At 41.6% G+C, this 25,710-nt stretch overlaps 1 protein-coding gene across 2 annotated transcripts in view; it reads left to right on the top strand.

Annotated features, from left to right (window-relative positions):
• Positions 1–25,710, top strand: part of gstcd (glutathione S-transferase, C-terminal domain containing) — a 203,109-nt gene that overhangs the window by 31,667 nt on the left and 145,732 nt on the right. For both annotated transcript variants that reach the window (XM_061909365.1, XM_061909357.1), the window contains exon 5: positions 9,256–9,349. In XM_061909365.1, coding sequence (XP_061765349.1) covers positions 9,256–9,349 — 94 coding nt within the window. The remainder of the gene's footprint in view (positions 1–9,255; positions 9,350–25,710) is intronic.

Genomic DNA, 25,710 nt, shown 5'->3' with positions numbered 1-25,710 from the left:
AACAACCAGAAACAAACATGGCGGATAGCACAGAAAGGTATAGCGATATTAGCTCGGATTCATACTCGGATTTCAGCGGCGTAAGCCATTCAACAGATTACGCATGTATTGAAACGGATGGTTGGAGTGTGAAGGCAGGTAGCGAAAACGAAATTGAAGAAAAAACTGTAGCTATTGAGCCGTATCGCTGTGAACCGTATACAAGCAAAACCGACGAAAACGACACGACAGCCAGCGACGTGAGGAAGCGAGGACGAATTCGGCAATCGCCTTCCAACCAACGATTGGTATGTGTTTGTTTGGCATTAAATGTGGGTGAAGGGAAAGTCTGGACGCAAATATAGCTACAAATGAGGCATAATGATGCAATATGTACATACAGCTAGCCTAAATAGCATGTTAGCATCGATTAGCTTGCAGTCATGCTGTGACCAAATATGTCTGATTAGCACACAATAATGTCAATAACATCAACATAACTCACCTTTGTGCTTCCAATATTGCAGATTTCTTTGACTTTATCGTTGGAAATGCATCTGCTTTGAGTGTTGCAGGATATCCACACATTCTTGCCATCTCTGTCGTAGCATAGCTGTCGTCGGTAAAGTGTGCGGAACAAACGAGGGACTTTCACATATTTTGGCCACTGGTGCAACTTTTTACACCCTCCGACAACACACCGACGAGGCATGATGTCCCCAAGGTACGGGAAAACAGTCGAAAAAAACAGAAAATAACAGAGCTGATTTGACCCGGTGCGTGTAAAAAGATTGGGAAAAAGGCTGATCGCTTCATGTTGTGACGTCACGGGTGAAAGGTCAACGCTCCGACAGGCTATCAATTGAAAGGCGTTTAAATGGCCAAATTCACCCTTTTAGAGTTTGGAAAACGGTTAAAAAAACATATGGTCTTTTTTCTGCAACATCAAGGTATATATTGACGCTTACATACAGTGGCGCAAAAAAGTATTTAGTCAGCCACCGATTGTGCAAGTTATCCCACTTAAAATGATGACAGAGGTCTGTAATTTTCATCATAGGTACACTTCAACTGTGAGAGACAGAATGTGAAAAAATCCAGGAATTCACATTGTAGGAATTTAAAATAATTTATTTGTAAATTATGGTGGAAAATAAGTATTTGGTCAACCATTCTAAGCTCTCACTGACAGAAGGAGGTTTTGGCTCAAAATCTCACGATACATGGCCCCATTAATTCTTTCCTTAACACGGATAAATCGTCCTGTCCCCTTGGCAGAAAAACAGCCCCAAAGCATGATGTTTCCACCCCCATGCTTCACAGTAGGTGTGGTGTTCTTGGTATGCAACTCAGTATTCTTCTTCCTCCAAACACGACGAGTTGAGTTTATACCAAAAAGTTATATTTTGGTTTCATCTGACCACATGCCATTCTCCCAATCCTCTGTTGTATCATCCATGTATCCATTTTGGTATAGGAAAGACGTTAGACAAGTGATACAGGAGGAAAGGTCAAGTGATCTAAAACGAGAGGGAGAGTCAGCATTTCAAAATAAAACAGGAAATGACAAAACAACATGAAACCAGATGAAAAACCAGACAAGACTTCACCTAGGTGTGACAACGTGTCATTTGCAAATAGTACTAACTTTAAGGCTTTTGTAACTTTACAAATGTCGTTTGTATAAAGATTGAACAATTTGGCCCCAGTATGGATCCCTGGGGTACGCCAGGTTAAGTAGCTATTTGTTATTGTTGCAGGAGGGAGTTGTGACGGCACAGAACCACAATGGGGCAATATTGCTCTCTCTCTCTCTCTCTCTCTCTCTCTATATTTATATATATATATATATATATATATATATATAGCTCGACACGTGGAACAAAGGCAGAATGCAGGAAGGAGGACAAGGGAAAACGTCAGACCATACAAACACGACGGTGGAGAACACAGAGAGCGAAGCAAGATTTGCATAGAGCAGGATGATAGCGTACGGGACATCAACAGACTGTTAAATTCCGGCACAGGATGGAAGGTTGTGCAGGCTTATGAAGGCAAGTCTGATCATCAGCTCCAGGTTTGCAGATTAACAGCGATTGATTGCAGCTGTTCGTTGCCGCCGGCCCGGAGCGCGCTTTGCACACCGACATCCCACTGGGTGTGAGTTTTCCTTGGCCTTATGTGGACCTACCGAGGATGTCGTAGTGGTTTGTGTTGTGGTTTGTGCAGCCCTTTGAGACACTAGTGATTTAGGGCTATATAAGTAAACATTGATTGATTGATTGATTGATTGATGAAGGCGCAGTGCCCGGACCATGACACTATTAACCAACAGGCAGCAATTTCAAGATTCATTATGAGTGCTGTTTTGATTTTCCAGTAACCTCAGTGTAGATGTTTTAGAATATTAGCTCAGGGGAACGACTCCTCACTATGTATGGAGACACATTATTAAGTGTTAACTTATTGTCAGATGGACGACTAAAACAAATAGTGTCAGAACTAAAGGGCATTAATTGGCACAATCGATGACATATTTTTTCACAACAATCAGCTTTTACTGATCAGCGATTGATCGATCTGCAAATTCCTACATGAGACCCTCGCTCTTCTCCATTTTTTTTTTTTTTTTGTAGTTTCCAACTGATGTGTTCAATGCGACATGTTAGCTATTTTGGGGAAAACCAACTGTCACAAAAAGAAGACGACTAGAGACAGTTCTGTGCAGTGAAACAAGCAACATTAGTAGACCGCAGACCTCAGCCAATGCCCAAAATGTCCGAATTGTCATGATCCGTGGCCTGGATCATGTTATGTTTAGGTTTTGTTCTGTTAGTTTGACTCCCCCAGTTCCTGTTTTGTGTTTGTTTTGTTTGGTTACCGTGGGTGCTGATTGGGTTCACCTACCTCTGATTAGTGTTTGGCACACTCACCTGCTGCCGGGCACTAATCAGAGAGCTACGTATTCACGTTGTACACCACACTTGGTCTGGCTTCCTTTTTTGCAGTATGCAATACGTTACGTTGGTTTATTCCTGTTTCTCGATTCCTGATTCCTGTGCTAAGTTTTTGCCTTAGCTTCCCGTGCGATTTCCTTTCGTTTGTTTCCTGTCTTTTTGTATGTCGTATGATTTATCAGTATATAAATCATATCCTACCTGCACGCTTCTTCCAAAGTTTCCCGTCTGCATCCTGGGATAACGACCACCGCAGAAAAATGCAACCCCGACGTGACACGGATTTGCTAAAAAAAAAAAATACTATACAGTATTTAGTTGATTTATCCAATTATTTGATTGTTTAAAAAAATATTTTTTCTCTCTCTGAATGTTCTGAACTCCTATTTCTATGCAGTGTTGTTTTGAGCAGAATAATGCAAACACGCAAATTAGTTATAACTCAATTAACAGCACAAACGGTTGCCTCACTTGGTTAAAAATGTGCTTTTTAATAGATTCCACACCGTCGACACCTATAGACTTTTTTGGCCACTTTTGGCTGGAAAAGAGTTTGTAACATGATAATAAGTAGCGTGAAAAGGGTGACAGATCTAGGGTAGGAGGCAACAGGAGCTTGGTTGGGAGGACGGTGTGTCTTTTACATGATGCCGGATTAAGTTTAATTGGACAGTTACCGTGAAAGATCAAAATCAGACATTCATACCGTGAGGAATGCACGCTCACAAAAGCGTACAATGGTCGCCACTATATCCCGGCCCAGTGAGAGGGATTACTTGGATGCCTCTTTGCCGCCACTGTCACGTCTGCTGTGCAGCTGTTGTACTCTCATGGCCGAGGTGCCAATCTGTGTGTGTGTGTGATCATACGTGACAGTGTGTGTGTATTTAGTGTTCTCCCGAGGCACAGGGAGCTCCGCTATCTGATGCAGAGACACACAATCCTTCCTTGCCTCTAACCAGTATCATCTGGTTTCACTATCCCACTCAATAAATGCCTAATAACCTATTTCTCACCTCATTTAACTCACACTGATGCATGCCAGTCAAAGTGCAGTCATTGGCAGTCATCCAAATAACAAGACAATGGTGAGCCAGCTCTCAAAGTTTTGGCCCCTAGGAGTAAAATCCTGTTTGGTATCACATGCTGATTAATTCAAATCTTGGGGCGTTTCGCCGCTCATCCGAGTAGGCTTCATCAGTTTGTGCTCATGGACTTAGATTGGTCAGATCTAGTCCAAACAGTTGCTGCCAAAAACCCAAATAATTATACTCCAGGAACCAGTAGGGTGTGCTTGGATAAGGATGGATTTGCCCTATCGTGGTGAGAAAATCAACTGTTTTAATGCAAACGAGTAATCCTAACTGTCAAAGCCAACGACAGTCGTTGAAATGAAAATTCCCCTTGTGAGCATTGAGGTATTGTGTGACAGGATGATCGCTGTGGATCGACTACTACCAGTACAAAATAGTCGGAATCCCCCGACTGTATGTATATACAGTGGGGTAAAAATGTATTTAGTCAGCCACCGATTCTGCAAGTTCTCCCACTTAAAATGATGACAGAGGTCTGTAATTTTTATCATAGGTACACTTCAACTGTGAGAGACAGAATGTGAAAAAAAATCCAGGAATTCAAATTGTAGGAATTTTAAAGAATTCATTTGTAAATTATGGTGGAAAATAAGTATTTGGTCAACCATTCAAAGCTCTCACTAAAGGAAGGAGGTTTTGCCTCAAAATCTCACGATACATGGCCCCATTCATTCTTTCCTTAACACGGATCAATCGTCCTGTCCCCTTAGCAGAAAAACAGCCCCAAAGCATGATGTTTCCACCCCCATGCTTCACAGTAGGTGTGGTGTTCTTGGGATTCAACTCAGTATTCTTCTTCCTCCAAACACGACGAGTTTAGTTTATACCAAAAAGTTCTATTTTGGTTTCATCTGACCACATGACATTCTCCCAATCCTCTACTGTATCATCCATGTATCCATTTTGGTATAAACTCAACTTGTCGTGTTTGGAGGAAGCAGAATACTGAGTTGCATCCCAAGAACACCATAACTACTGTGAAGCATGGGGGTGGAAACATCGTGCTTTGGGGCTGTTTTTCTGCTAAGGGGGACAGGACGATTGATCCGTGTTAAGGAAAGAATGACTGCATCGTGAGATTTTGAGCCAAAACCTCCTTCCATCAGTGAGAGCTTTGAATGGTTGACCAAATACTTATTTTCCACCATAATTTACAAATAAATTCTTTAAAATTCCTACAATGTAAATTCCTGGATTTTTTTTCACATTCTGTCTCTCACAGTTGAAGTGTACCTATGATGAAAATTACAGGCCTCTGTCATCATTTTAAGTGGGTGAACTTGCACAATCGGTGGCTGACTAAATACTTTTTTTACCCCACTGTATATGTGTATGTAAAAGGAAACCTAAGAAACAGGCTTTTCAGATTTATTTTCATCTTGTTGACAAAAAAATCAATCAATCAATCAAAGTTTATTAATATAGCCCTTAATCACAATTTCCTCAAAGGGCTGCCCGCACAAGGCACAACGACATCCTCTGCTCAGATCCCATATCAGGGCAAGAAAAAACTCAATCCAATGGGTTACAATGAGAAACTTTGGACGGGACCGCAGATGTTGAGTGGATCTAGTTAATAGTGTAAGACTCCAGTCCATAGTGGGGCCAGCAAGGGATCATTTTGAATGGAGACAAGTCAGCAGCGCAGAGACGTCCCCAACTGATGCACAGATGAGTGGTCCACCCTGGGTCCTGACTTTGAACAGCTAGTGCGTCATCTGTGGTCACCTGATAACCTCTCCATGCAGGAGTCAACTGGTCTAAAAGGGGGATCTATTTAAAGGCAAGAGTATACAAATGAGTTTTAAGATGGGACTTAAAAGCTTCTATTGAGGTACTGGAGCCCGAATAGATAACACAGACTTTTTTGAGTTCTGAAAATCACTAATAAGCCTGGAATTCTTACTACGCAGATTTCTTGCTGGGACATATGGTAAAATACAAGATAGGATGGAGCTAGACCGTTTAGTATTTTATACGTAAGTAGTAAAACCTTAAAGTCACATCTTAAGTGCAGAGGAAGCCAGTGCATGTGAGCCAGTATAGTCGTAATATGATCAAACTCTGTTGTTCTTGTCAAAAGTCTAGCAGCCGCATTTTGTACCAACTGTATTTTGTACCGCCATCAGTGTGTGAAGGTGTGTGTGTGAATGTGGAAATAGTGTCAAAGCGCTTTGAGTTCCTTAAAAAAAGGTAGAAAAGCGCTATACAAGTACAACCCATTTACCAACTGTAATATTTTAATGCTAAACATATGGACACCTGAAAATAATACGTTACGGTAGTCGAGACTTAACAAACACATGAATAATGATATCAGCATCGCTGGTGGACAAAATGGAATACATTTTAGCAATATTACATAGATGAAAGAAAGCTGTTTTAGTAACTCCTCAGCCTTTCCGGTAAGGTCTATTTAAGTGTACTGGAGAGGAGGCTACGCCGGATAGCCGGAGCTCGGATTCAGGAGGAACCGTGTGGTGTTCGTCCTGGTCGTGGAACTGTGGACTAGCTCTATACTCTCGGTAGGGTCCTTGAGGGTGTATTGGAGTTTGCCCAACCAGTCTACATATGCTTTGTGGACTTGAAGAAGGCATTCGACCGTGCTAGAGTATGGGGTATCGGACTGTCTGATTGTATGATCAGTGTCAGAGCTTGGTCCGCATTGCTGGCAGTAAGTCGGACATGTTTTCACTGAGGGTTAGACTCCGCCATGGCTGTCCTTTGTTACCGATTATGTTAATAACTTTTATGGATAGAATTTCTAGGCGCAGTCAGGGCGTTAAAAGGATTTGGTTCGGTGGCTGCAGGATTAGGTGTCTGCTTTTTGCAGATGATGACTAAGATCTTCAGCTCTCACTGAATCGGTTCGCAGCCGAGTGTTAAGCGACTGGGATGAGAATCAGCACCTCCAAGTCTGAGTCCATGGTTCTCGCCCGGAAAAGGGTGGAGTGCCATATCTGGGTTTGGGAGGAGACCCTGCCCCAAGTGGAGGAATTCAAGTACCTCTGAGTCCTGTTCACGAGTGAGGTAAGAGTGGATCATGAGATCGACAGGCGGATCAGTGCGACGTCTCCAGTAATGCGGACGCTGGCAAAGCTCTCAATTTACTGGTCAATCTGCGTTCCCATCCTCACCTATGGTCATGAGCTTTGGGTTATGACCGAAAGGACAAGATCACGGGTACAAGCAGCCGAAATGAGTTTTCTCCGCCGGGTGGTGGGGCTCTCCCTCAGAGATAGGGTGAGAAGCTCTGCCATCCGGGAGGAACTCAAAGTAAGGCCGATGCGCCTTCACATCGAGAGAAGCCAGGTGAGGTGGTTCGGGCATCTGGTCAGATTGCCACCCGAATGCCTCCCTACGGTGGTGTTTAGGGCACATCTGCCCAGTAGGAGGCCACGGCGAAGACCCAGGACACATTGGGAAGACTATGTCTCCCGGCTGGCCAGGGAACTCCTTGGGATACCCCTGGAAAAGCTTGATGAAGTGGCTGGGGAGAGGAAAGTCTGGGCTTCCTTGGATGGATGGATGAATGGATGTTTTAGTAACACTCTTAATGTGTGACTCAAATGAGAGATGGGTCGAAGATAATACCCAAATTCTTTACCGAGTCGGATGAGTACATGCTGTATCTAGAGGTCCAAAATTAAAGAATAATGTACAGGCATATTCCAGGTAGCTAAGTGGGGGTATGGGGACCTGTGTCAAATATCAGCTGATATGGAGACCGAGAAAGCAAAGGACTGATTGTGTGACACGCTCGCCAGGGATGATGTTACAGTTGTATTGTTGCTTGCTGCAAAAAAATAAAGTGGCGGGACCAAGTTTATTTATTTCTGCTTCTCTGTAAGGACGGAATAAAAGGTTTGTGGTTCGCTTTATATACTACTTCCCTTTTCACGTTATTATGCGCAGATTTGCGAGATCTCGTAAAAGTCTTTGCTACTTCGCTGTAGGACGAAGACGCAACGGTACGGCAGTGGGGATTGTCAGATGGCGGCGCCCTCCCGCGGTGGAACTGGTCCACGTCCGTTTCGCATTCAGTGAAAGTTCGGGGTTAGTCTCCGTTCAGACTAGCGCAGTCAATGCGGCGTGGTTTTTGCAAAGCTGAAATAGTAATATTAAAATAATGAGTTAGCTCATGTGTTTAATCCCAAGAATTATCACATTAATCAATTATATAAAAAGATCCACTCGACGTCCATTGCACCAGTTGTCCCGGTGGGGAGGCAGGGGGGTGTTCTGCGGTCTCCTCCAAAGTTTCTTGTTGTATCCCACTGGGTTGAGTTTTTTCTTGCCCTTATGTGGGATCTGAGCCCTTGTGCAGCCCTTTGAGACACTTGTGATTTAGGGCTCTATAAATAAACTTTGATTGATTGTAGTCACGCAATTAATTTTGAGCACACATGCTTCTCTACCTTCACCACCTATATTTACCTGAACTATATGGACAAAAACATTGCATTTGTGACTTGTGAAATATATATATATATTTTTTATTTGAATCATACAAGCAAGTAATAACCTGTGATTAATATTGATTAATCCACGTTCCAAAGCGTGATTAATCTGAATAAACAAAATAGCACCTAATGGTAAAAATAAATTGCTTTCCCCAATGAACACCTTACTTCTAAATAGTAAATGTCCCCAGCCTTTATACAAGGAAATACATTTTTTACTAATTCTTTGCTGAACTTATTGCATTATTTCATTTTTAATTCTAAGAAGAACACACATGTTTGTATGTGTTTTTCTTTTTATATTTTGAATGTGAAGGACCAGTACAGATGTGTTATTGTACCGTACACAGCAGAAGACCCAGGACGAAGCGAAGCGGTTTGACGAAAACAAAAAAAAACATTGCATTTCCAAAGAAGGCAAAATTATATGGTAACTTAAAATGTACCCTAGAAAATCAGTCTTTTAGGGAGGAGAGGATGCCTCGGCTGTATTATATTATCTTAGGTGAGGCTCACTGTGCAACACTTAGAAAAGCCCTGGCGTTAATTCATTGAATATTGTAAGCATGGACGTAGCAACTGCTAAAACAAACACATTGAATTTGAAATAGTGTTAAGTGTCGATAAATGAGCCTGACCCTGCATCTTGATACCTTTTTTACCCCTCAAGAGTGAGTACACAATCTCTCAGATGTAAAGCTGAACCTCAAGGCTGTATGATGGGTTACCATGGTAACATGTATTTGTTCCACGTCCCCTCAGGAAAGTGGCATAGTGGCTGTCTTCGCTCCTCATCCTTGTCCTGAGTGGACGCTCCCGTGGGACAGCTTGCCAGAGGCCATCAACCCTGCTGAAGGTAGTCTAAGATTCATGCTTGTGTGTCTTCACTGAATGATTAACTACAAACCCCGTATCCATATAAGTTGGGAAATTATGTTGGATGTAAATATAAATGGAATACAATGATTTGCAAATCTTTTTCAACCCATATTCAGTTGAATATGCTACAAAGACAACATATTTGATGTTCAAACTGATAAACATTTTTTTTGTGTGCAAATAATCATTAACTTTAGAATTTGATGCCAGCCACATGTGACTAAGAAGTTGGGAAAGGTGGCAATAAATACTGATAGAGTTGAGGAATGCTCATCAAACACTTATTTGGAACATCCCACAGGTGTGCAGGCTAATTGGGAACAGGTGGGTGCCATGTTTGGGTACAAAAACAGCTTCCCAAAAAATGCTCAGTCTTTTACAAGAAAGGATGGGGCGAGGTACACCCCTTTGTCCACAACTGCATGAGCAAATAGTCAAACAGTTTAAGAACAACATTTCTCAAAGTGCATTTGCAAGACATTTTTTGGATTTCAACATCTATGGTCCATAATATCATGAAAATGTTCAGGGAATCTGGAGAAATCACTCCACTTAAGTGGCATGGCCGGAAACCAACTTTGAATGACCGTGACCTTCGATCCCTCAGACGAAGGGACACTGTATCAAAAACCGACATTAATCTCTAAAGGATATCACCACATGGGCTCAGGAACACTTCAGAAAACCACTGTCACTAAATACAGTTCGTCGCTACATCTGTAAGTGCAAGTTAAAGCTCTACTATGCAAAGCGAAAGACATTTATCAACAACATCCAGAAACGCCGCCGGCTTCTCTGGGCCCGAGATCATCTAAGATGGACTTATGCAAAGTGGAAAAGTGTTCTGTGGTCTGACGACTCCACATTTCAAATTGTTTTTGGAAATATTCGACATCATGTCATCCGGACCAAAGGGGAAGCGAACCATCCAGACTGTTATCGACGCAAAATTCAAAAGCCAGCATCTGTGATGGTATGGGGGTGCATTAGTGCCCAAGGCATGGGTAACTTACACATCTGTGAAGGCAACATTAATGCTGAAAGGTACATACAGGTTTTGAACAACATATGCTGCCATCTAAGCGCTGTCTTTTTCATGGACGCCCCTGCTCTTATCAGCAAGACAATGCAAAGCCACATTAAGCATGTGCTACAACAGCATGGCTTTGTAAAAAAAAGAGAGTGCGGGTACTTTGCTGGCCCACCTGCAGTCCAGACCTGTCTCCCATCGAAAATGTGTGGCGCATTATGAAGCGTAAAATACGACAGCGGAGACCCCGGACTGTTGAACGACTGATGCTCTACATAAAACAAGAATGGGAAAGAATTCCACTTTCAAAGCTTCAACAATTAGTTTCCTCAGTTCCCAAATGTTTATTGGGTGTTGTTAAAAGATAAGGTGATGTAACACAGGGGTGAACATGCCCTTCCCCAACTACTTTGGCACGTGTTGCAGCCATGAAATTATAAGTTAATTGTTATTTGCAAAAAAAAAATAAAGTTTATGAGTTTGAACATCAAATATCTTGTCTTTGTAGTGCATTCAATTGAATATGGGTTGAAAAGGATTTGCAAATCATTGTATTCCGTTTATATTTACATCTAACACAATTTCCCAACTCATATGGAAACGGGGTTTGTATGACGTAAGGGAAAGAGTAGCATGAACTTCCTGCAGTGTTTGTAACAATTACATGTACGTTTAACGACTATTTGAAAAAGTGCCGCAATGCATCCTGAGAAGTGGGATGACAACCAAGTCGAGTTAACTCCCAAGAATACTTTGTAAATACTGTTTTATGTTTCTGAGGGCATAGTCATTTGTTTTAGTACACACTGTAATAGTAGTCATGCTTTGCTTATACTGTGTTACCATTTACCATTCCAAGTTGTGATTGATTATTTAAGGATGTTCCAATTGTTGATCCATTGTCTGTTTGAACTATGTTGTCTAGCCCAGTGTTTTTAAAAAATGTTTTGAGCCAAGGCACCCTTTTTGCGGTGAAAAAATCTGAAGGCACACCACTAGCAGAAATCATTAAAAAAAGAAACTAAGTTGACAGTAAAAAGTTATTGTTGCAATTGTTGGATACGACTTTAAACCATAACCAACCATGCATCAATATAGCGCTTTTCTCAAAGTAGGTGTACTGTCACATTACGCCGTGACTTATTTTGAGTTTTTTGCTGTTTTCCTTGTAACAAACGCACCCAAGTTCTCCGGTTTTTGCTGCCACTACACAATTTAAGGAGTCATGGGTGGGACCTGATATTCAGCAAGGAATGAGTAAAACAATAAATAAGCACAAGACATATACTGTATTTACAATTAGCCACAATACAACCCGACTTATATTTTATATGCCACAAATTAATACAACATAACAACCCCCCCCCTTCCCATCCATATAACCCGCCAATACAAATCAAAACCCCTGCACAACACCCACAATCCCACAGCCCAAAGTGAAATTCACCTCCCCAAAGTTTATACTACACATATATTTCCCCCAAAGTTACAGTACGTAGGAGACGTATGCATAGCGGCACGCACCTACGGACAAGCAATCAAATGTTTGGGTTGAAGCCGCAGCTGCGTACTGACAGTACCGCGTCGGTGCATCCAACTCAAAGTCCTCCTGGCAAGAGTCTTTGTTGTCCCGGTTCTCCACAGGCCAATGGTAAGTCACAAAACAGTCAAAAAATGAGGATCTTTCCATGAAGTGGCTCCGTAGCAAAAAACGCAGTGGCTGACAGGTGCTCCAGGTGGTATGTGACCACTATTTCCGCTTCCGCCCGGTCTGATAGCATCGGATGCCTTTTATATCCCCACATTATTTTAAGTTATATTTTTAATATTAACATGATTATTTAATACGCCGGTAACGGTTCATAATAAATACAATGACATAATAAGTATATATATATATATATATATATATATATATATATATATATATATATATATATATATATATATATATATATATATTTATACATACACAGTGGAAAAACAAGTATTTAGTCAGCCACCGATTGTGCAAGTTCTCCCACTTAAAATGATGACAGAGGTCTGTAATTTTCATCATAGGTACACTTCAACTGTGAGAGACAGAATGTAAAAAAAAGATCTAGGAATTCACAATGTAGGAATTTTAAAGAATTTATTTGTAAATTATGGTGGAAAATAAGTATTTGGTCAACCATTCAAAGCTCTCACTGATGGAAGGAGGTTTTTTCTTAGGGGCACTCACCTTTTGTTTATTTTTGCTAAAAGCATTGGATACCTTTTTACCTGCACCCTGCCTCCCTATGTTTCCCACATCTACAAAGCATATAGCCACCTGCTGCCACCTACTCATATGGAAGAGTATTACACAGTTACTCTGCCGAGCTCTAGACAGCAACAACACATCATTTGCAGACTATAATTACTGATTTGCAAAAAACATTTTTTACCCCAAATATGTGAAAGTACATAATGTCCCACGGCACACCAGACTGTATCTCACGGCACTCTAGTGTGCCGCGGCACAGTGGTTGAAAAACATTTGTCTTGCCAATCAAAGGCAAACGCTTGCAAATGAAGGAGTGTTTTCTTTAGGTAAAAAGCGGTGGCTCGAACCCAGTAGCTCAATTTTGGCCTACATCATAAAATGTGTTGGTTTATTTATTCATAAATTATACTGTCCGTTCCTTTCTAATAAAGTGATATGTGACCCTGTCGTACCAACAAGGCGTCTTTTCCAGGGATTTGGCAAGTGTCCTCTCAATGGCCATCTGAGCTAGGCTGCTTAAACGGCCTTTGCCCATTGTGTTGAGGGTGTAAGACTTGAGCCGCATTAAACAATAGAAGCTTCTCTCTACACCTGCAGTTGTAGCTCCAATTGTTGCCACTATTAACAATAGTTTGTACACCTGTGTGCATCATAAATATATGTGTAGTTGTTCAATTAAAAACATTCAAATTATCTGCCATTATGTGCAGCTTGCAAGGCGGTATAGCTTGGTTGGTAGAGTGTTGCAGGTTCGATCCCCGATTCCGCCATCCTAGTCTCTGCCGTTGTGTCCTTGGGCAATACACTCTACCCACCTGCTCCCAGTGCCACCCACACTTGTTTAAATGTAACTTAATTATTTGGTTTCACTATGTAAAGCGCTTAGAGTCACTAGAGAAAAAGCGCTATATAAATATAATTAAATTCAGCTAGGACTGTCGCGAGGCTAGTGCGCAGTGTGGTGGAGGGGCTCAGCAGCACCCGCTGCTCGGTTGGGACAGAAACCGCAGAGTGATAGAAGTCTGTCTCCAAACACAAAAACACACCAGAAATAGAAGCTCTATTTCTCGCTAGTCGTTTTTAACAAAGAAAATGTCGCTAAGACGATCAGGAAAGTTGTTGGTTGAACTCAGAACAACAAAATGAATGTTGAAAAAGGCTCCCACGGACGATTACAACACGAGATTGCTGAATCGCTCGGGGGGGGGGTATATTGCAGCCTCCCGGAAGAGTTAGTGCTGCAAGGGCTTCTGGGTATTTGTTACGTTGTGTTTATGTTGTGTTACGGTGCGGATGTTCTCCTGAAATTTGTTTGTCATTGTTGTTTGGTGTGGGTTCACAGCATAGCGCATATTTGTAACAGTGTTTAAGTTGTTTATAGGGCCACCCCTCAGTGTGACCTGTATGGCTGTTGACCAAGTAAGCGTTGCATTCGCTTGTGTGTGTGAAAAGCCGTAGATGTTATGTGACTGCGCTCGCACGATGTTTGTATGGCGTAAAAGCGGACATGACGACAGGCAGTCGTTACTCAGGTCCGCATGTTAAGGGAGAAGGTTTCAGGTGAGAAAGGACGCTAAAGGGGGTGCCTTATAAGCATGCCCCCAATATTGTTATCTGGGTGGAAATCGGGAGAAATTCGGGAGAATGGTTGCCCTGGGAGATTTTCGGAAGGGGCACTGAAATTCGGCAGTCTCCCGGGAAAATCGGGAGGGTTGGCAATAGGGCTGGGCGATATTGCCTTTAATACCGCAATATTTTTTGGCCATATCGCGATACACGATATATTTCTCGGTATTTTGCCTTAGCCTTGAATGAACACCTGATACCTTCTAATCACAGCAGTATGGTGATTTTATGTGTCTACATTAAAACATTCTTGTTCATATTGCACTAATATATGCTACTTTTAAACTTTCATGCAGAGAGAGAAATCACAACTAAGTCAATTTAGCAAAACTGTATTTATTAAAGTTATTAGCAGGTGACTTTTCAAATGATGCTACATATTAGCAGTAATGCTACTTTTGGTAGCAACGCTTGTGCCCCACACATGACAAATTAAAGTTGTCTATTCGACATATTCCCGCTTGAAGCCGAACCACCGCCAGACGATGGACCCCCTGCTGTTTTTCTTGGGAATTAATTCTTCCTTCATTTGTTACCAGATTCGCACCTTCTTTTTCTCGCAACAACCCGCTAGCATCACAGCTAACGTTAGCCACGCCGCTACCTCTCTGCTGGGCGAGGGCATATACGTATGTGACGTATGACGTGACAGTATATGACGTATGTAAGAATGTGCGCCTGCTTGTCTGTGAAAAGAAGACACAGGAAAGAGTGAGGAGAGCCTGTAGTGTAATGCCTGTAGCTAAAAACAACTGCGTAAGAACATCTACTGTAATATTACGATATCGTCATTTTCTATATCGCACAGAGACAAACCCGCGATATATCGCGGAAATCAATATATCGCCCAGCCTTAGTTGGCAAGTATTCCCTCAGAACCCCAGAGACGCTGAGCGTCTGATGGAGGGGACAAAGCCTAACATTTGTCCAATGACTCGTCTCGTTTTGCTGCACTGTAAGCTTTTCCATTGTAAGTCTGTGGACAGCCAACGTCTACACTGTTTAAAGCGCCGTGAAGCTGCGGGAATGAGAGAGAGGAAAGCCGCGTCGTTGCCAGTGATAAGAAGCCGATTCTGAACAAATGAGCGCGTTGTGGCGCATATTTAGTCAATAAAGTGTACACACAACACTATATATTTAATTACTTATTTTTGGGACATTGCAGTCTTAGAACAATCGCGTCTGCTCGAACCATATCTTTGGTGACTCACTGCCTTATGCATGCTAGATGCTTATACTCATCAAATTTACCAATGTAAAAATGCAGACTACTCATGTGATCTACTCTGGAAGGGGTTGCAAGGCACTGGTTAGACACCTGCTTCAAGTAATGTAATAAGTGGGGGTTTCTTCCTCGTGTTTTTCCTGCCACCTATTTTCTATTTGTCTAGTTCAGTGATAGCAGCAATGTTGATATCTCCCTGGGCAACATTTAGCTGGCTCGAAGGCACATGTTTCACCACTGCGTAATTAAACCAAAGACAGCCCTGTGCCCTGAGTGGGTGGGTTTTCCACACACGTATTGCAGCATATCTTCCAAGTATTAATATACCTGAAAAGCTAATCTAACCTATGCTGGTTCTTTAAGATAGCTCATGTATTTGGTAAAATGCACAGATGTTTGTCCTCACGACGTTGAGCATCACTCAGTGGGGCACAATTGTAAAAGTATTTCAATAAAATACTCAATGTACTCTCAAGGTTGTGTACAGGCTAAACCACAAATATTTAAGTTTTTGCCCGAAATGCCTGGATTTCAGAGGATTCTCACTTGACTGCTTGTACTCTGTTGCAGTTAGTCACAGGTTGAAGGACGGCTACAGTCACCCACCGCTCAGAGCTGCATCAAGACACTCCCTTCTCTACCCGGTTGTGTGCTTAACAGTAAAGAAAGATTGGAAATTTGATTACTATTGCAAAATCAAACCAAACAGCTGTCTTTGAAGCGGCAAGAGCAGTGACCATGAAGTACCGTGAATTACCATGAATTGATTAACATGGACCTCAACTTAAATGCCTACTGAAACCCACTAATACCCACCACGCAGTCTGATAGTTTATATATCAATGATGAAATATTAACATTGCAACACATGCCAGTACAGCCTTTTTAGTTTACTAAGTTACAATTTTAAATTTCCCGGGAGTTTCGTCTTCGAAACGTCGTGTAATGATGACGTGTACGCAAGACGTCACGGGTTTTTAGGAAGTATGAGCGCTATGCACACACACAGCTAAATGTTGTCTGCTTTAACGGCATAATTATACAGTATTTTGGACATCTGTGTTGCTGAATCTTTTGCAGTTTGTTCATTTAATATTGGAGAAGTCACTGTAGAAAGATGGAGTTGGGAAGCTTTAGCCTTTAGCCACACAAACACACGGTGATTCCTTATTTAAAATTCCTGGAGGTGAAACTTTCCTATGGATCAGAGCGCAGTCAAGAGAACATGGATCCTGACCACATGTCAACCAGCAGGTTTCGTTAAAACGTCAGTTCTTACCTTAGAAAAGCTGAGCTTGTGCCGTCCATAGCTGCCGTCGACTCCCCTGAGACACTGGCGTCAAGACACCCGTGGAGACACCCCTCCGACTATCAGGTACTATAAAACTCACTAAAACACTAGCAACACAGTAGAAAGATAAGGGATTTCCCAGAGCTATCCTAGTAAATGTGTCTAAAAACATCGGAATCCGTCCCAATTTTTTCTAGTCTGTCGCTATCAATATCCTCAAACATGAATCTTTCATCCTCGCTCAAATTAATGGGGAAATTGTCGTTTTCTCGGTCCGAATAGCACTTTTTGTTGGAGGCTCCCATTAAAAACAATGTGAATATGTGAGGAGCCATCAACATGTGACGTCATCCTCTGCGACTTCCGGTAGAGGCAGGGCATTTCTCTTAACACCGAAAGTTGTGAACTTTATCATGGATGTTCTCTACTAAATCCTTTCAGCAAAAATTTGGCAATATCGCGAAATGATCAAGTATGACACATAGAATGGACCTGCTATCCCCGTTTAAATAAGAAAATCTCCTTTCAGTAGGCCTTTAAACAAGTTGAAAAACTTATTCGGGCGTTACCATTTAGTGGTGAATTTTACGGAATATGTACTGTACTGTGCAATCTACTAATAATAGTTTCAATCAATCAATCAATCAATCAAAAAAATATTTTCTGGACAATATGCCGATACTTTTGTCCTAACCGTTGAACCCTACAAATGTGCGGCTAATCCATAGAATGGACTAAAAATAAATAAATCCAACAATGTACTAAAATAATCCTCTTTAAGAAACAGTTCGAGCTCAAAGTATTTACACAGTACCGGAAAGAAGAATCCTGATAAACATCTTTAATCTCATACAGGATAAATATAGACATCAATTAGGTTTGATCAGCTGTTTTACTGCCGTGTTATACAGGCACCCATTGGAAAAAATTCAGGTGTGTAAAGAAACATTTACAAAATGTTTCTATGTAAATATCTCATTTCACAACATACCAGTATATATCTGCGACTTATAATGCGGTGTGGTTATGACATCAAAACACATTATTTTTCTTATAAGATTAAGTATTTGACTTATATTGCTTGTATTCCGACAAGTGTATTATTCCTGGAAGTGAAAACCAATTACTTTGGAGCAATGTTCACAGACTCTAGAATTTGGCCTGTTAGCCTCCTGTTGCAGTCAAGCGATGATGATGATGATGACGGTGGGTTCCGTGACCGATGGAAAGGGCCTCGGCCCGACGGCGGCAAGTCTAAATGGGTCACCCGCCTTTACGGAACCTCACAGTGTGAGGAAGATGTAGCAGAACTTCCAGCAGCGCACCACATTGCTGGAGGGAGGAAACCGGTTGATTGCTGCCCAGTAAGAGTGGGCGTCTTTCTTATGATGCGTCCACAAAATACAGGTCCTTCCATGCAGGAAGATGCTACAAAATGTCCGACGCATCGCAACAGTCAGCTTTAATGCATTGTTCCAACCCGATGATTTTTGTGCGTGTCATACCATGTGCGTTTGCGAGACGAGCGGGTGAAGGCTATGCTCGGGGTGTGTGGCCACAGTGTCGAGAGCAGGGGGTTGAGAGTTCTGAGCGTAGGGTTATATATAATGCGTGCTTGTTGGCGGGTCTGTTGGCCACAGTCCGGGTAGATGTCACCAATGTCATATTAATACTTTTTTTTTTTTCCTAATATTTTCGCAATCAACCGGTAGGGTCCCAAATATCGACTGGTCAATCTCGTTCGACATGTTGATGACCTCTGGCATCCAGAAAGATACTGAAATTACGAGCAAAAAAATCAAACAATGCAAGGAATAAATCCCTATACTTTATCAAAACAATTTTTGTCAATTGATATCAAGGATTATCTGTCAGTGGAGTTCCCGTGCATATCGAACTATCTGGTGCTCCAGACGTCATCCTACACGACAAAACAGATTAAATCTCAGTGTTGGTGTAAACGCACTTTTTGTGTCTTTTTACGCTTTGACATCAGAAAGGATGCGAAATTCCGGAAGATCAGACACATTTTTTTTTTTATTAATTTTTTTTTTTAACAATTATTGCTTTCCGGTGTTTTGTTTTGTTTATATATGCTGGGTCAAATTATTAATTATTAATCGACTTCAAAGAAATGCACTTTCCAATACAATTTCCATCCATCCATCCATCCATCCATCCATCCATCCATCCATCCATCCATCCATCCATTTTCTACAGCTTGTCCCTTTTGGGTTTACGGGGGGTTGCTGGAGCCTATCCCAGCTGCATTTGGGCGGAAAGCGGGGTACACCCTGGACAAGTCGCCACCTCATCACAGGACCAACACAGATAGACGGACAACATTCACACTCACATTCACACACTAGGGCCAATTTAGTGTTGCCAATCCCCAGAATTCGCCGGAAGTTTTATCGATCACAAATACTGCATTTCCGGTATTAGGACTCCCGCATGTTATTGTTTTGGTCGTGGCGAGCAATAAACCCAAGAAGCGAAGCAATAAACCACAGTGTCTTCAGAAGCCACTTTTCAGGAAATGGCTCACTTATCACGATGGAAAGCTGTTTTGCACGCCATGCAAACGGGATAAGAAAAATAACAGCCTTACGAACGGGTGCACTGATTTTCAAAGATCTAGCCTCACCAGGGACCAAGAAACACCCTACAATTTAGGGTTCATACAGTTCTGCTATTTGGTCTGAATGACGAGGTCGTCGATTTGTTGCAACTCTTTATTTATGTCTTCCACAAAGCCCACGGACATCCACCATGCTATCAAAGGGGAACATAATCACAATTTCAAAAGGGTTAAAAACAATAAAAAATCAGTTCCCAGTGGCTTATTTTATTTTTTGAAGTTTTTTTCAAAATTTTACCCATCCCGGAATATCCCTAAAAAAAGCTTTAAAAAGCCTGATTTTCGTTATCTGTGAAGCCATCGTCCATCCAATGATGCCAATACAAACAAATGGATAGCACAGCAAGATATAGCGACATTGGCTTGTATTCAGACTCAGATTTCAGCAGCTTAAGTGATTCAACAGATTACGCATGTATTGAAACGGATGGTTGGAGTATGGAGGCAGATAGCGAAAATGAAATTGAAGAAGAAACTGAAGCTATTGAGCGAATAGCTATTGACGCTATTCGGGCATGTCTTCCTTAGCATCGCCGGTAAAATGTGCAGACCAATGATCGGAATTTTCGCATCTTGTGACACTGGATCAACTTAAATCCATTGATTGGTAAGTGTTTGTTTGACATTAAATGTGGGTGGAGGGAAACGCTGGATGCAAATATAGTTTCAAATGTACATACAGCTAGCCTAAATAGCATGTTAGCATCGATTAGCTGGCAGTCATGCCGCAACCAAATATGTCTGATTAGCACATAAGTTAACAGCATCAACAAAACTCACCTTTGTGATTTAGTTGACGTTATCGTTGGAAATGCATCTGCAGGTTATCCATACATCTCTGTGCGATGTCTGCCTTAGCACCGCCGGTAAAATGTGCAGACACTCCGGCACATTCAATGGGGATCTAGCGGCAGATTTCTTTGACTTTATCGTTGGAAATGCATCTGCTTTGAGTGTCGCAGGATATCCACACAATCTTGCCATCTCTGTAGTAGCATAGCTTTCGTCGGTAAAGTGTGCGGAACAAACGACTGACCATTTCGTCGGCTTTCCCCACACCCTCGTATTTTGAACAAATTTCTTCCAATTTCTTGCCACTTTCACATCTTTGGGCCTGTGGTGCAACTTGAATCCCTCCCTGTTAGTGTTGTTACACCCTCCAACAACACACCGACGAGGCATGATGTCTCCAAGGTTCCAGAAAATAGTCGAAAAAACGGAAAATAACAGTGCTGAGATGCGGTGTTGGTAATGTGTTTGAGAAAATGGCGGCTTTATTACCTAGGTGACATCACGTTCTGACGTCATCGCTCCAAGAGCGATAAATAGAAAGGCGTTTAATTCGCCAGAATTCACCCATTTAGAGTTCGTAAATCGGTTAAAAAAATATGTGGTCTTTTTTCTGCAACATCAAGGTATATATTGACGCTTACATAGGTCTGGTGATAATGTTCCCCTTTAACACTCCTGCACAAGCTAGCGCCCCCTCTCACGTCACTCACCCCACATACAGCAACTCTTAAAGGGGAACACACAGCTTATGGCCATCACGAAGCCAGAGATGAAATGCTAGAATCATAAGTGCCACTGTATTAAATGACATTTAAACTAACTTGCAAAATTCTAAGTTTGTTGGCATTATTTGCCATGAAAGTGGAGATGTGGCGGTTTTTAAAGGACTGATGGGTACATACAGGCGAGAATAATCAATTAAATTTGTCATATGCATGTATGCCCTAGCACAAGATTATCATCATTTCATGACCGAAGCAAAAACTTTTTACACATTTATACTGAAATAAATACACCTAAAACTTATTGAATAAAAACATAGAAAAAACTACCGGCAGCGGTAAAGTTTAGATCCATAAAGGAAAGAAGAAAGTCAATGAATGTTTATAACTGAATACATTTACATATACATAAAATGTGTTTTCTTTAGCGTGATTTTTCTTAGTGAATTAAGTAACGTTTCGGGCAGCACAGTGGAAGAGGGGTTAGTGCGTCTGCCTCACAATATGAAGGTCCTGGGTTCGATCCTGCGCTCGGGCTCTCTCTGTGTGGAGTTTGCATGTTCTCCCCGTGACTGCGTGGGTTCCCTCCAGGTACTCCGGCTTCCTCCCACCTCCAAAGACATGCACCTGGGGATAGGTTGATTGGCAACACTAAATTGGCTCTAGTGTGTGAATGTGAGTGTGAATGTTGTCTGTCAATCTGTGTTGGCCCTGCGATGAGGTGGCGACTTGTCCAGGGTGTAGCCCGCCTTCCGCCCGATTGTAGCTGAGATAGGCTCCAGCTCCCCCGTGACCCCAAAAGGGATAAGCGGTAGAAAATGGATGAATGGAAGTAACGTTTATGACAACCTTTTTCCAAAACACAATACAGAATGTGAGATATAACAGGATAATGCTTTAATTTATCATTTGTTTTCAAAACGGTTACAAAAAAAAGAACCCCAAATATTTACTGTGGGACCCCATTTTTATGACTTCATGGGGTCCCTAGCGCCAACACTGAATCTTCAAAAGCATGGAGGCCTACAATTTCTTTGTGTGTGGCTGGGTCAAGGACATATATATCTAGACTCTCGCGGACAAACATGCGTTGTTTTTTGCTCAGGTAAGATTACATTTCATGATTCAACGTTGCATCTTGCGAGGGCGCCTCCATGTAAACAAACTGATTGTAACACCGACAGCTGACACCCGTGACTGCATATCCATTTAACAAACTGACAATTACTGAATCGTCACAATATTTGATATTTGTCCTGAACTTTTGACACATTTAAAGGCCTACTGAAATGAGATTTTCTTATTTAAACGGGGATAGCAGGTCCATTCTATGTGTCATACTTGATCATTTCGCGATATCGCCATATTTTTGCTGAAAGGATTTAGTAGAGAACATCCACTATAAAGTTCGCAACTTTTGCTTGCTAACAGAAAAGCCCTACCTCTACCTGAAGTCGCAGACGATGACGTCATGTTGATGGCTCCTCACATGTGCACATTGTTTTTAATGGGAGCCCCCAACAAAAACAGCTATTCGGACCGAGAAAACGACAATTTTCTCATTAATTTGAGCGAGGATGAAAGATTTGTGTGTGAGGATATTGATAGCGACGGACTAGAAAAAAAAAGACGTATTCAGATGTTTTTAGACACATTTACTAGGATAATTCTGGGAAATCCATTATCTTTCTTTTGTGTTGCAAGTATTTTAGTGAGTTTAACAGTACCTGATAGTTGGAGGAGTGTGTCCACGGGTGTGTTGAAGCGCAGTGTCTCAGGGAAGTCGACGACAGCTTTATGGGCGGCAGTAGCTCAGCTGATCTCCGGTAAGAAGCGACTTTTTACCACAATTTTCTCATCAAAACTTGCTGGTTGACATTCGGTCGGGATCCATGTTTGCTCTGATCCATAGTAAAGTTTCACCTCTGTGAATTTTAAACAAGGAATCACCGTGTGTTTGTGTGGCTAACGGCTAAAGCTTCCCTACTCCATCTTTCTACTTTGACTTCTCCAATAATAATTGAATAAATTGCAACAGATGTCCAAAATACTGTGTAATTATGCCGTTAAAGCAGACGACTTTTAGCTGTGTGTGTGTGCGCAGCGCTCATATTTCCTAACAGCCTGTGACGTCAAGTGTACACGTCATCATTACGCGACGTTTTCAATAAAAAAACTCCCGGGAAATTTAAAATTGCAATTTAGTAAACTAAAAAGGCCGTATTGGCATGTGTTGCAATGTTAATATTAAATCAGTGATATATAAACCATCAGACTGCGTGGTGGGTAGTAGTGGGTTTCAGTAGGCCTTAAACCTTTCCTGACAAAGTATAATTTATCCTGACTTTCAAGTTTCTGTTTGTTAAAAAAATCAAATTCAAACAATATCAAGATATTACTTCAATGGAAAATACTAAACGAGTAAAGTATATTAAAAATATATCAAACAAACCTTTAACAAAGTGGTCACTGAAAACTTTCTTCGGCTCTGCTCCTTGGACTGGAGGGCGTGAACCTTTTCTCGTCGTCTTTCGTTAAATGTTATACTCTTCTGCCCTTCTCTCGACGAACTCTGAAGGAATGTTTATCCTTTTCGCGATTTGAACAGTTCATACAGCCCAAAACAACGCAAGCATAGGGCATTTTTCATTGAGAAAGGCTAAATGGCGCCTCTTACCCACTGAGAACAGACGCTGTCCTGACCGCGCATATTTAATGAGCCTCACGCGAGAGGGACGTGACGTTGTGAAAATCCAAGAAATTGACACTGCAATGCTACAGTGTTGGCGAGACACAATGGCGGCGGCAGCTGGATTGAAAAAGCCACATGCAAATAAAATGTGTTTTTTTTTTTTCTCTACAAACTAATAACTTTGCAAAAAGAATATGAAACATGTAAATAGTAAGTGAGCCAAACTGTAAAGAAGAACATGAAGAACCTTATTTGGTGCTATAAAATCAAAATGATCCCACTCCTTAGATCAGGGGTGTCAAACATACGGCCCGCAAGTTTTATCCGGCCCGCGGGATAAGTTTGCTAAGTATAAAAATGAGACAAAAAATTTTAATGAAATAAACCGCTGTTCTAAATGTGTCCACTAGATGACAAAAGCAATTATTTGTATCTTTCTAGATCAGATCTGGGCGATAAAAGGCCCGGGGGGCCACATGGGCATACTTGCCAACCCTCCTGGATTTTCCAGGAGACTCCCGAAATTCAGCGCCTCTCCCGAAAACCTCCCAGGACAAATTTTCTCCCGAAAATCTCCCGAAATTCAGGCGGAGCTGGATGCCACGCCCCCTCCAGCTCCATGCGGACCTGAGTGAGGACAGCCTGTTTTCACGTCCGCTGTCCCACAATATAAACAGCGTGTCTGCCCAATGACGTTATAATTGTAGAATGATCGAGGGCGAGTTCTTGGTTTCTTATGTGGGTTTATTGTTAGGCAGTTTTATTAATGTCCTCCCAGCACGGTAACAACACACAACAACAGCAGTCAAGTTTTCATCTACCGTAAAGCATTTTGTCTTCCGTAAACAGCACTGTTGTGACACTCTTAAACAGGACAATACTGCCATCTACTGTACATGCACCACAACACCTACAGGCAACTCCTCCAGGCAACTTCAACCCTTTACTAATACCCTCCTCCATTCACATCCCATCTCCCCGGATTGTAAATAACCTAATGTATATTATCGATTGTATTTCTACTGTATATACTTGTTCTTATGCTATCTGAACTCACTATGTTCTCTGCTCGCTGTTCATATCCTACTAAGTAAGACCTACACTGTTTGAATGTCCATTTCTCTGTTGATGCAATTGTTGATGACTGAAGTACTGATATCAACCAAAGCTCCTCATCCAACCGCCCAGATTGTAAATAATGTAAATAATTCAATGTATATACTATGATGATTAACTTGTGTGATGACTGTATTATGCTGATAGTATATATTTGTACCATGAATTGATTAAAGTGGACCCCGACTTAAACAAGGTGAAAAACTTATTTGGGTTACCATTTAGTGGTCAATTGTATGGAATATGTACTGTAGTGTGCAATCTACTAATAAAAGTTTCAATCAATCAATCATGCGTATGTGACAATAACATCTACGGCTTTTAGAAAGTGCAGTGCACAACTGCGCACACAACTATACTCCTCCCCTCTTAACCACACCCCCACCCCCCACATCCCGAAATCGGAGGTCTAAGGTTGGCAAGTATGCACATGTGGCCTGTTAAGTTTTCCAATCTGGCCCGTCGGACATTCCCAAATAATTTTTTTAGATTTTTAAGATGAAAACTGTAGCTGCCATTATGATGTGCAGTGATGTTTTCTAATGACCGTAAGTCTTGAACTATACAAAGTGTTTCAATGGTTGAAATCTGCGCTTTTGCATGATATTCTAGTTACTATGGTAATCTAATTAGTTACTATGGTAATCTAGTTAGTTACTATGGTAATCAAGTCACGGCAGCTCAGACGAGGCACCAAGCAATGTGGGAGGAGAGCGTTTCCACAAAGTGTTTCCAGAGTGTCAGCCTGAAATGCAGATGTCAAGGACAGACGCAGAAGGAGATTTATATAACTAAATTGTAAGGCTTAGTGATGTATCAGATATATCATATAGGAGGTTTTTTCATATTTCGCTGTGTTTGTTGCATTTTTTTGTGTTTCGCTTTATTATAAAATATTTCGATCAAGAGGGGGTGTGATGTTCATACAGTGGGTACGGAAAGTATTCAGACCCCC

Source organism: Nerophis ophidion, linkage group LG01 (assembly GCF_033978795.1).
Source record: "Nerophis ophidion isolate RoL-2023_Sa linkage group LG01, RoL_Noph_v1.0, whole genome shotgun sequence".
Taxonomy (NCBI): Eukaryota; Metazoa; Chordata; class Actinopteri; order Syngnathiformes; family Syngnathidae; genus Nerophis; species Nerophis ophidion.
The sequence above is the reverse complement of the archived record's forward strand: the minus strand, read 5'-3'. Positions and strand labels throughout refer to the sequence as shown.